Source organism: Azolla caroliniana, unplaced genomic scaffold (assembly GCF_043228905.1).
Source record: "Azolla caroliniana isolate FFs.n. ecotype wild unplaced genomic scaffold, voAzoCaro1.0.p SCAF_10, whole genome shotgun sequence".
In the NCBI taxonomy this organism is placed as follows: Eukaryota; Viridiplantae; Streptophyta; class Polypodiopsida; order Salviniales; family Salviniaceae; genus Azolla; species Azolla caroliniana.
Window position 1 is genome coordinate 1,608,356 of NW_028230445.1, and position 11,815 is coordinate 1,620,170.

At 35.1% G+C, this 11,815-nt stretch overlaps 2 protein-coding genes across 3 annotated transcripts; both read right to left on the bottom strand.

Moving 5' to 3' along the window:
• Nucleotides 1–169: 169 nt before the first annotated feature.
• Nucleotides 170–4,096, bottom strand: LOC147858630 (uncharacterized). The gene is made up of 5 exons (XM_087326378.1): nucleotides 3,815–4,096; nucleotides 1,804–1,847; nucleotides 1,397–1,620; nucleotides 1,103–1,244; nucleotides 170–610 (listed from the first exon to the last, which is right to left on the bottom strand). The coding sequence occupies exons 1-5, from the start codon at nucleotides 4,017–4,019 to the stop codon at nucleotides 491–493; spliced, it is 735 nt and encodes a 244-aa protein (XP_087182504.1). The 5' UTR covers nucleotides 4,020–4,096; the 3' UTR covers nucleotides 170–490.
• Nucleotides 4,097–5,090: 994 nt separating this feature from the next.
• Nucleotides 5,091–8,794, bottom strand: LOC147858631 (deSI-like protein At4g17486). 2 transcript variants are annotated; one of them, XM_087326233.1, is made up of 4 exons: nucleotides 8,570–8,794; nucleotides 7,311–7,598; nucleotides 6,173–6,253; nucleotides 5,091–5,447 (listed from the first exon to the last, which is right to left on the bottom strand). In XM_087326233.1, exons 1-4 carry the CDS (start codon nucleotides 8,670–8,672, stop codon nucleotides 5,374–5,376), a joined length of 546 nt encoding a protein of 181 aa, XP_087182359.1. In that variant the 5' UTR covers nucleotides 8,673–8,794; the 3' UTR covers nucleotides 5,091–5,373. The 2 variants fall into 2 exon arrangements, with proteins under 2 accessions (XP_087182359.1, XP_087182358.1); XM_087326232.1 differs by having other exon boundaries at nucleotides 7,269–7,598.
• Nucleotides 8,795–11,815: the final 3,021 nt, after the last annotated feature.

Sequence of the window (11,815 nt, forward strand, 5' to 3'; positions counted from 1 at the left end):
TGCCAGATGGTCTTCTCTTATATGCGGGCATATATCACTATATGTACAATGGTTAACTATTTCAAACAGCATACTTTCTTTATCTCTTAAACCAACTGTAAAAGTAGTTAGTCTACATCAATAGACTATATAAAAGATAATGGTGAGGCAAAGATGGCACACTACAATGAGCTTCAAATATTTTGGTTGAAATTACAAACCTCTAAAATGGGCTTAACTTACACTCACTTCTATTGCTTACGGTCCATTACAAAATTCTAGAAAATGCTTAAACAGCATCCTTCTCACGCAGTAAAGCCAAATATTTAAATTCTCTAATTTAAGCATAAAAGTCAATTGACATCATATATACATTAATGGCTGACTCAGCATTTCCGTGGTGCCAGCAGTAGAATCAATTTAACTTATGGGGACATTAGCATGAGTTTATTCATTTGAAGGAACCACGGTTTCACATCTCAGGACTAGAAATATACTCCAAAATCACAGGCTAATGAGAATTGACAGGTTTCAGGAGAGGTGGCTTATGACTCCCTGGCCTTGAAGACCATTTTTTCTTCTGCCTGTATGCTTCTACAGCCTGTAGCCGCAACCGTTCTTGTGAAATGCTCTGCACACGATAACAGTCTTACAATTATCACAGAAAGAATTTGCAAGTTAAATAGATTACTTGAAGAGTAATCAATGTAGTTTTTTTAACCCTTCACATGCAATATTATGGCGAAGTTATACAAACAAGGCACTAATTAGTCAGCTCGGTTTCTGAAAACTCTCCTAGTGTAACGTACATTATGTATTTTAAACCACATTTTGTGTCAGCTATGTGATGGATTATTGCTTCAATTCTTAACCATTTCAGCTCGGTTTCTGAAAACTCTCCTGGTGTAACTTACATTATGTATTTAAAACCACATTTTGTGTCAGCTATGTCATGCATTATCGCTTCAATTCTTAACCATTTTAAAGATATAGAGGTTACTAACCTTTCACCGAATGCCTCAAACTTTATGGCAATTAAAGAATCAGAATTGCATACATACATTGAGACAATTGAAAAAAGTCAAATCATTGTTAGTTGTTTAAGCGTATGATGAGCACTTACAGTTTCTTTTTTGGGTATGGAAAGTTTTGGAGGTGCCTCCACAACTTCACCAAAACTTATTCTATCTTCTTGATGTAAAGAACTTGAGTCAGTTGAATAGTTCTTGCTTGGTTTCTTCTTTTTCTTTTTATCCTGTAGGTACCTTTACAATGAGACATTTACATTGTTAGCAAATTTACATTACCTATCTGTATAACTTTTGACAATTCATAGGATAATCTTCCGAAGCCTATTTACACATTAGCTTTCCTTGTCAAAAACAAGAGAAATACGTTTCAATTCGAGAGCACTCACTTCTTTTTGCGTTCACTAAGCCCTTTGCGTACAGGAGTGATCCTGTATTTGTCCATTAGATCCTGCATGCTCTCATTTCGCTTTCTCTTTTTTATTTTTGGTACAGATAGTTTTTCGATTTGGATATCTCCATCAACCCCTTCTCTGACAGAATTGTCTTCATGTTTTTCTTGTTGTAAATTTTGGATTTGGTTCTCATCAGCTTGTCTTAATTTTTTGAAACTCTGCAGCGCCAAACAGGGTGTCAAGAACATTCACATTTAATGTATACCCTTAATTTCTTCACTAATAATGTGTTAATCAGAATTATCTTTGTAATCTCGGAAAAGCACTACTTTCAAATTGGCTATTTCTAAGTCTCCCCTACATTTTTAGTAAGCTCAGAAATAGCATGCATTTATTCGCACCTCAAATTTATCCTTGTTTTTGCCTGGTTTCAACTTCAATTGACCTAATGAAACAAAAAACACTATTGATCAGGTCATGGAATTTTAGCTTGACTTGTGATTAGACACGGTAGCATTTGGTTATGGATGCACCCATGAAGTATTGTGAAAATCCACACACTACCAGACACAAGGTTGCTGCTAATCTGACTCTTATTTGATTGAAACCAGAACTAGTTTTAAGAGGAAAAAAAAACGAAATCTTCGAGGTTTGGAATCAAGATAAAGTATTCTTACTGCAAACCAACGAGCATGTGATTGAGTCAAATAGTTACGATAAAGGGAAAAAAGAAAGGTTATAACATGCTTAGGAGATTCTCATGTTTAATTTATAATATATAGAAATTACTGCAGCAATATAATCAATCACGTTGCAAACATCCTCAGACATGTTACATAGTGGGGCGTACATTCAAAGCATTTTCCCAGAACCTTCTTCAAGCTCATGGTCTATAAATATCCATTCATGAGTACCTAGACCTATACAGACAGGTCCTGATTAGATATTGAAAACGAATATATATATTGCTTCAGTAAAAAAGACACAGAGGTTCCTTGTGCTAAACCAATTGCTGTTTTGTGAATAATATATTGCTTCCTCTAAAAAATAGTTATAAAACCAATATCCTACAGATGATCTGTGAGCTCACAAGGATCATTTTGAGAGCCAAGCCAGCAGCAGTTCCTCGTCACACTCGGTGGCAACTGGTAAATGACCATAATCAATGCATTACCATCCCAACTGTCTACATCTTGTTAAGATGTAGAAGCCCCTGAAGTTTAAAGAACATAAGTGCTTACGGTATCAAAACTTATATATCATCTAGCGATCATCCAAAGAAAAGAATGTTCTGGTTTAAAGGATATGTTGTGTTCTTATCACATAATTTTCAGTTTCATTCTGTTTAAAGCGGGATAGTCTTTGATTATCCACACGTTCCTTGCTGTTTAAGGAAAATGCTAATTTGATAATCAAACTGATCTAGATTTTCTTTCCCGTTTTCCTGTTAAAAAAAGTCCTTTTCTGCTTATCATCCTGATATAGATAGAATTTCCTTTTCCGTTTAAAGAAAATACTTTTTTGCTCATCATGTAATCTGGAATGTTCTTTTCTTCTTTAGGATAATACTGTTTGCAAATCATTCTAAAGAAAGAAAAACTATATTTTGCTAAGCTATTGCATACTGAGTTAAAACGAGATCATCTTCAGCTACTTCATATCCCTGTGGCTGTATATTTTTACTTCCTTGCAGCATAAATTTGCCTTTCCATAAAAAATACTCACAAAATAGAAGATATGATATTAAACTTGCTGTCACAACCATCAAAAGACCTGAGATAAACGAAAAGGTGATGCTAAAACCTCCACCAAACAAACTCGGAGAAGAGAAAAGGTGAAACTAAACGTATCACTTTCCCAGTCAAATTTACTCAAGAGAAAAGAAAAGGAGACACTGAATACGCTGTTTCCCCAGACAACCATACTGAGAGGTAAGAAAAGGTGATATTAAATTTTTTACTTCCGAACTCAAACATAGACAAACATAACAAAACATATCCTTCCCCAAACATTTCCTCCCCCAAACAAACTCAGAGAAGTTGCCGTTCCCTCCACCAAAATAACACAGGAAAAGAAAACGTGACATGAAACTTGTCGTTTCCTCCATCAAGGTAAAGAAAAGAATTTGCGACAACCTAACCTTGTCGTCTCCTCCACCAACTGAACTCGGAGAAACGGAAGCGCAGTACTAAACGTGCCGTTGCCTCAGTCAAACGAAAGAAAACCAGGCATTTAACTTGCAGTCATTTCTATCAAACAAAACTTAGAGAAAAGCAGACATAATTACTAAAGTTTCTTTCCTCCATCAAAGGAAAACGAGGAGAGAAAATGGCAGTAATGAGCTTTCCGTTTCTTAATCGCATCAAACGGACTCAGAGAAAAGCAAAGAAGAGAGAGGGGGAAGCAACTTACCGTTAATTCTTTGAGAAGAACGAGGAAGATGTGGAGATGGAGAAGAAGAAGAAGCATTGGAAGCTTTAAGGCTCATGATGTGGCGGAGCTTGGAGGGGATAGCCATGGCGTCTGCTGGGGTAGGGGGGCCAGGGAGAGAGTGATGTCCTCCATGCGCAGCCCGATAGTTGGCCTCGCGGCGCTTCCTTCCTTTACCCTTCCCCATACCTCCTCTCTCTTCCTCGTCTTCTTCTTCTGCAGCTTCTTCTGCTTTCTTCTTCTTCTTCTGCAGCTTCTTCTGCTCGTACAGCAGATGGCCTGTATTTTCCTTATTTCCCGAAATGCCCCTGACTTTCTGATATTTCCCGAAATGCCCTTGTGTTTTTTCCTCGGGGATCAATTTTGGCCTTAGAAGACGTTAATATATCTTTCTTTCTTTCTCCTAAGAGTGATTAGTGGAGGAACAAGAGAGACACTGGCCCTTAATCTTTGTACCTGATTTCTCATAAGTGCGGGATTAAGCGTGATTAAAGAGTTGTGGGTAGGTTTGTTAAGCTTTCCCATTGTATTTGTTATTTGAGAGAGGTGCGTGATTAGCGAGTTCTCCTGAGGGCTAGCTTAGGAGACATTGTCAAATGCGCTTGAGAGTAGTGGTTAGCACCCACGTCTCGCCGCAAAAGGGTGCATCACGCCTGCCTGATCCCTTGCAATGATCTAATGCAAAGTTAACCGCTAGCTTATTGAATTCACCTGGCATGATACATGCCCCAATGTTTTCCTTCACTTACCATGATCTTACAAGACATTATAGACCAACCCAGAACCTTAGACCTTGCAATGATCTAACACAAAGTTAAACCACTAGCTCATCAAATTGACCTAACACCTTACATGCCCCGGTGTTTTCCATCATTTATCATCAACTTACAAATCAATATAGATCACCCAAGGGCCTTAGACCTTAGCGAAAAAGTCTATCAAGGTTAGGTGCCAAGAAGGCAAAAAACTAGGGTTACTATCATTATGGAAGTTTCAATATCATCAAAATACGAATCTCAAATTGCATTCTTGCTTGCAAAATTAATGAGTAAAATTCTGTAGAATCAAGAGTCGTTATTAAAATCTACACATATGTCAAAGAAATGTTTCATTTTTAGTACCATATTGATGAAGAGTGATACAAAAACTTACTTAACATTGTCCGATTGATGGAATGAAAGAGCTACTTCCATTTCACAAGACAATGAATGGACAAGCATGTAAAAACCAACTCAAATTATGACAATTTTGAAAGTAATGGTAGAAAATTAATCATTTCATGTGAGGATTTAATACAACAATGGATGTATGAACAAATCATAAAATGTGATGATGAAATGAAAAGTAATTGAGGGTAGGCAGGAAGGCATCATATGTAAGCTTAGCATAGATGATTTGATACAATGTGAGAATTAGCCATGGAACATCTAGGTTGGAATCCATGTTACATGTTACTCCTGTGGCAAAACAGCATCTTGCTTGTATAATACACTATGCCATCTTTCACCTTCAGTAACGAGTCACAGCATGATATCACGTAGCTATCTACAGTTGGCATTTGATGGCACTAACAATAATGTTTCATCACCAGAGTCATTCGAAAAACTTTGTACATCTGTAAACATAAAGCAATTTAGCATGTTTTAAACCATCTTGTTGAAGTGAGCCATTGTTGATTTAAATAAGCCCTGAAACCTATTAATCATCTGGCGTGCTAGTTTAAAAATGATTGTAAATTCGTAGAACTATAGAATATATATATATATATAGTAAGGGAAAGAAAGCGACATTTTTGGGATTAGTAGAATTAACTGTCAAATAGGGACATCAAAGGTGATCATCAGGATAGATATGAATGTAATTCTAATTCATGCGCCAAGTAGGAGTAAAGCAAATAGAAGTAAAGATTAGGTCACAAGGCCAAAATCTCTCCTTCAACACCATGCCTACCTAAAGGGAGATGGAGAATATAATTACATTTTATTGTTAATTAGTAAGTCAAGCTCCCTTCACCGCATGTTATTGATTACATGATCATTAATGAAGTGTTAACAATAATTCAGCTGCCTGAGTGTCCAGCCAAACTCATTGACTAATCAGCTAATGGAGATGATGAGGTGCAATCCAGGAGCACCTTTCTCCCTTGACTAGTTACTAATCAATCCCACCTCTCACCAATAGGAAGTATAATCATCTGGGGCTGCCCTTATCAGACCCCATAACAACCCACAATAACAAACCCTAAAACTTCAATTTTTGAAGCATGCCCTATGTTTCGACTTTACATATTCTGAAGGTCTATTGTGTTTGTTTCTTAAGAAATTAAGATGGAAAAAATACCTTCTGATGAGCTATACTCCAGTGATTGTTGATCAGTAATAATTAGAAAAGATTCTGGTAGTACACAGCTACAAAAAGAACCTGAAAATGAAACATACAACACAACCACATTTACTCGACTGCTTTTACTAAGCCAATGCTTTGCAGTGTAGTAGAAGATGCTAAAACATATCAAACAAAAACCAAAATGCTAAAACATAAAAAGCAAAAGATAAAGATAGCACCATAGGTTGACCAGAAGAAAAAGGAATGATCTGCTCATCAGGTAAAGCTTGTTATATACATCCTTTTAGTTTGATTCTAACACTTCGTAAGAAATATATGGTTTACATGAATTGAAAACATGCAACCATTTGATTCTAACACTCCGTAAGCAATAGATGGTACACATGAATTGAAAAGATGCAGCCACTATTAAGTTTTTGTGATAAGATTAAATATTGATATATTTTTAAAGAGAAAACGTTTGATTTATACTAATTAATGCATTATCATGGTTTTCGCATCTCAAAATGATTGATCACAATATTATGGCTTGCCTCTGCTTCATCTTGAAAAGAGACGGCTCAACCTAAAGCATGAGTTCTGTCACTCAGGTGACTTCCGATGTAGCAAACAGGAGCTTGGTAATTCTTAACCCCACAATCCAAAAAGCTGGATCATCAATGCAAAATTGTTCATATTTATGCTAAATCCAAATGCAATTTTCACGTATATACATTAAGAACACATGCCCCTAGCAACAACCTTTTTATAAATTACATGTCTCTAAAAACAAGCTTTAAACCAAACAAACATCAAATAGGATTCTCTTTTAAGAAAACAGATAAATTGGATTTTTTTGTGCATATATCTCTATAAATAAAGCTTTAACCAAACCAATATAATGGGACTGGCTGTATTACACACCAAAAGACAACATTCGCTATTTTTTAGGCCAGCCATAAATTACAAGAGTCATCAACAAAAAGAAGCTGAAACCAAAATTGATTTTCTTTTCATCTATCTATTAAGAACATACGTCAGAACAAGCTTAAACCAAACAATAATGATTGGAAATATAGCATATTAAAATGTGTAGTGATTCTTCTTATACTAATCATGGATGCATATTTTGGAGTGTGTGATTGAAACTCACCAAGGCCAGCAAGTCGATTCACCCATCCTGGCAATGATCTTCCAGTAAGCGTTAAGCAAAGCTCATTGGTGAAGTGGTTACAATTCTTAGTGAGAAAATTGTACGAATCACCAGTATAATGAGATGACATGTCAACTAATACATTCCATATATCAGAAGGGCTTAAGTCAGTGGACCCAATCGCGATGCTTCTTCTAAATGTGAAGCCAGGGCAGCTTCGAGGTTTGACCTCAAAGATCCCACATGTATGAAAGTCATGACCACCAAACGCATACTCCACTTCATTGACTAGTCAGCATTACAAAACTTAATTAATTAATTATTACCAATGTGGAGACATATTAAGTATTTAGTGTAGAAAATAAGGGAATAACTCTGAAATAACCATGAATTTTCCTTTATTTTCCCAAATGCCCCAGATTTTTCACTACTTCCCCAAACACCATTGGTCGACTCCCTGAAAGAATGACGAAAGCACAAATTGACCATACAATTGCTTAAATAGCACATATAGTTGACAAAAAAGGGATGAATTGACCATATAATTGTTTGAATAGCACATACAACTGCTCTTTTAAGGGTTACCCGAGGGCATTGAGGAAAATAATGCTAACTTAGGGGCAATCGGGAAAAGAAAGAGAAAATCAGGAGTTTTTACCTAGAAACAATGACTTGGATCCTGTATATCTTACTTCTATTTGACTACCCACAACAAAGGATTGCGATTTCATATGTAGAAAATAATAAATGACGCACAATTTGATCAAATGTATCTCAGTTTGACTACTACCCACATAAAAAATACTCAGCAATGTCGGAAGAGACAAAAAATATCAAAGCAAATTTTCATCATCAGCATCAAATCCAATTGCTGCACTCTAATAGAAACATTTCAGGTTTCAGCAACGTGGAAAAGAAATGCTGAAGATATTTTTAATGACATGCATCTCGATTTCGCTGACTGACCACATAAGAACATTATATTTTCTGCAACTTGTGGAGATACCAATTAACAATGAAAGGTAATATTTATTATATGGATCTAAATTTCCGTTGCTAGCGTACAAGAATTCAATTATCAACAATGTGGCGGCATATCAAATGGAGAAAATAAACAAGCCTGGAGGAAATTTTGATCACAATGATATTGATTGAAAATTCCTCCACTACCCAGCATAAAGAAACAAGGGAGGAAATAAGCAGTGGAGCAAACAATCTTCACAAGGAACTACATAAAAAAAAACAAAGTGGAAACTTACTTTCGATGCCAGAGTGGAAAATTCCGACGCCAAACCAGTAAAGGTAATCATTGAAACTGGTAAGGTCATAAATGTTTAGATAAACAGGGGTTGTTCTCTGCATCTCTGACCTTTATTTCCTAAACCTAAATCAGACGATCTATGCGTGGATCACATCCATTTGCTGGGTTCTACAGATTAAGTTTTACCGAATACTTGGGCAAATTATGTTAGGGTATGATGAAGGTGCGAGCGACTGGTGAAGGTTAACAGAGGAGTTCTAAAGAATAGGGTTTATGATATTTACAAAGCATGACCCTCATAGTAAATTTTAACAGTGTTTGTCATATTTACGAAAATGCCCCCAATGCAACCCCACCACATTCTCCTGATTCTTCTTCTTCTATCTATTCCCTTCTTCTTCTTCTTCTTCTGTTTATACCCTTCTTCTTTTGTCTATCTCTGTAAGCATCGAAGGATTCACGTAGTACATTTTCTCGGAAAAAAACGAGTAGAAGTGATTGTGGTGTGGACAGACAAGTCCATTATCAGTATTAGAAACACCTTTCTGAAATGCTCGAGTGTCGCTCACCGAATATGAGATGGCATGCAAGAGCTATGGATCAAATGGTTGTGCGGTGAGCTTTCCACAAGGCTCAGCAATTTACTAACGGGCATACAACCAGCTAGTCACGAGCTTTAAATGTGAGTTTTGCCAATATTCTAGTTCGATGCTCAACACCCAATCTGATTGGTTTTTGTCATTGACATTGCCCTTCCCACCTCTTGTGAAAAGCGGACTAGGTGGTCTAGTATGATGAGATTAACAAAAGGTTGTAATTGCAACAGAACATCTTGTTTTGGTCAACATCATTCGATAGGAGTTCACAAAGAGGTCCATTTAATAAAGTTTTTATGAAGTATTCTATGTCATATACGTCACTAGTGTTGCAAGTATAAGTTATTTCAAACTATTCTTTTCCACCCTTGTTATTATTTCAATTGAACTAAACACGACAAAAAGGTCCGCGCAAATGATGGATGATGTCAAAAATACCTACACATAACAAAAGTGTTCGCACCACATTCCCTAGTTTCTTGTTTGTAAAAATAAGTGTTGATTAACTTCCTGTGTCATTCCTCTTCTCTTATATATATTCTAGCCAAATGAAGGTTCTCTAAGAGTAACAAAATTGTATTTGGAGCGGCATCATCCATGATATGCTACATACATAGATTGACATATTCGCATTCGTGGTGTTTCCCATTCGAATGCAAACGAATACGAATACGAATGGTTAGTCAAGTATTCGTTTACCCCCCCCCCCCAAAAAAAAAAACTTTAAAAAAAAAAAATCCTAAGATAATAAATAAAATAAAAAAAACTTAACAATAAATAGGGATAATGAAAGAGGGACTTTTGGGACTTGACACTACTAAAAATTTATAATAAATGTATAGTCGTTTTATTTTTAATAAATAAATAAAATAAAATAAAGGCTGATTAATTTCTCACTTTTTATTTCCTCAAAATTTATGGATATTTTTATCTTGACATTAAAAATGGTACTTCAAACTAATTATATCTTCAAAGTTCATACTAATAGTAATCATATTTGTATAATAAATATAAAAATATTCATTTTAAAAAAATTAATTAATTAAAATAAGTTTCATAAACTCTCTTGACACTATAATCTATTAATGAATAATTGTTTTTTTTGGTGAAATACATTTATTTAAATAAATAAATAATTTTTTATATTTATTTTACAAAACGAATGGTTTTTTAATCTTCTTGGGGCCATTTTGTATTCTCGAATATTGAGAATATTGCGCATGGAGAATAACACGAATATCACTCATGTGTCAATCTATGGCTACATATATAAGAGCATTTACAATAACAATCCCACCATGACTACATCCCAATCACATGGGGCAAAACCAACATTATTTACAAAGTGTGGTGTGGTCGAGTGTCTTTTCTAGTTTGTTGTTTGCTAGCATGATTATGGATTGACTTTTACTCGTATAAGATATTTTAGAAACCTTACTAATGAACAAGAACAATATTGTAGTCTGACGTCCCATTCTAAAGACACCTAAGCTTTACTTTTTTAAGGGTAGATTTGCCAAAAAGTCCTTATCCAAAATAGCTCGAATTGCTTGTGCTCATCCTTTTGGCGTCCTTTAATGAAAAATTGAAAACATACCAAACATTCAACGACGAGAACACTAAATAAATACAATAATACTTTAGTACATAATACAAACATACCAACTGTCCATATAAAGAAGACGAACAACATTGTTTATAGCTAGCATCATAAATAAGATGGTAAAAAATGTGGTTACATATATGTAATTAATTGTACCAATATTAGTTCATATAAAATTTGCAGCCTTTATGTAGCTTTTTGTGTGAATATATGCACTATGAAGATCAATTTACATATTCAAATATATGGGAGTACTAACTTAAGTATATCATCGTGGACAACGTCCAAGATTATAAGTACCTTCAAAAAAAGAAAATTGAAGCACTTAAAGTTACTTATTACAATTTTTTGATTGACACCAATGTAAGATGTCAATCAAAACATATGAGTGGTTCACCATGAAAACCAATCCATCAAACCCCGATGGGTGACCAAAAGGGGACAAAGACAAAACATCAATTGAGTATCCCAAACAATTCATGTGAGCAATATCCAATATTCACCAAATAGCTTGCATCAAACCCCGAATTGTTGGTAAGAGTGATGGATCATGCAATACTTATGGTCTCGTTATTGCATACATTTTGAACCATCAAAATATCCCATTCAATTTTATATGCGTGCTCAAGAACTAAAATGGAAATGCACATCACTGTATCAGAGGTTACGAGTGTAATGTTCTTTTATAATGATTTATTATGGAGGAGCATTCCCTTTCAAATACATACATAACTTGTGGATGAAACACATTTATTTTCCAGTGGTTGTGACAACACTCAATACAAAATGATATCAATTGAGATTAAAAACATTTGTGTTATCAACTACAATTTTGGGTTTTGATCATTTGACAAATGGATTTATGAGTTTATCTCGATGCCAAGTTGCAATAAAGCTAAAGTAACATTTATAATCAAAATCAAGTTAATCATCCCCCTTAAATTCAATACACAAGGGAAGGATAAGGGGAATGATCAATGCGTATAGTTCATTCCCCACCAATTATTTGAACTTTGAGTCACAATCCGGTTAAACATGAAATAAT

Bases quoted from the DNA above. Each gene is read 5' to 3' on its own strand.
- LOC147858630 (XM_087326378.1), bottom strand. From the start codon at position 4,019: ATGGGGAAGGGTAAAGGAAGGAAGCGCCGCGAGGCCAACTATCGGGCT. The intron at 1,621-1,803 runs GTGCGAATAAAT...TTGGCGCTGCAG, and splicing joins AAAACAAGGATAAATTTGAG to AGTTTCAAAAAATTAAGACA. The intron at 1,245-1,396 runs GTGAGTGCTCTC...CTCATTGTAAAG, and splicing joins CTTAGTGAACGCAAAAAGAA to GTACCTACAGGATAAAAAGA.
- LOC147858631 (XM_087326232.1), bottom strand. From the start codon at position 8,672: ATGCAGAGAACAACCCCTGTTTATCTAAACATTTATGACCTTACCAGT. The intron at 6,254-7,268 runs GTATAAGAAGAA...TTTCATTTTCAG, and splicing joins AAAATATGCATCCATGATTA to GTTCTTTTTGTAGCTGTGTA. The intron at 5,448-6,172 runs GTATTTTTTCCA...TTATGTTTACAG, and splicing joins GGAGTATAGCTCATCAGAAG to ATGTACAAAGTTTTTCGAAT.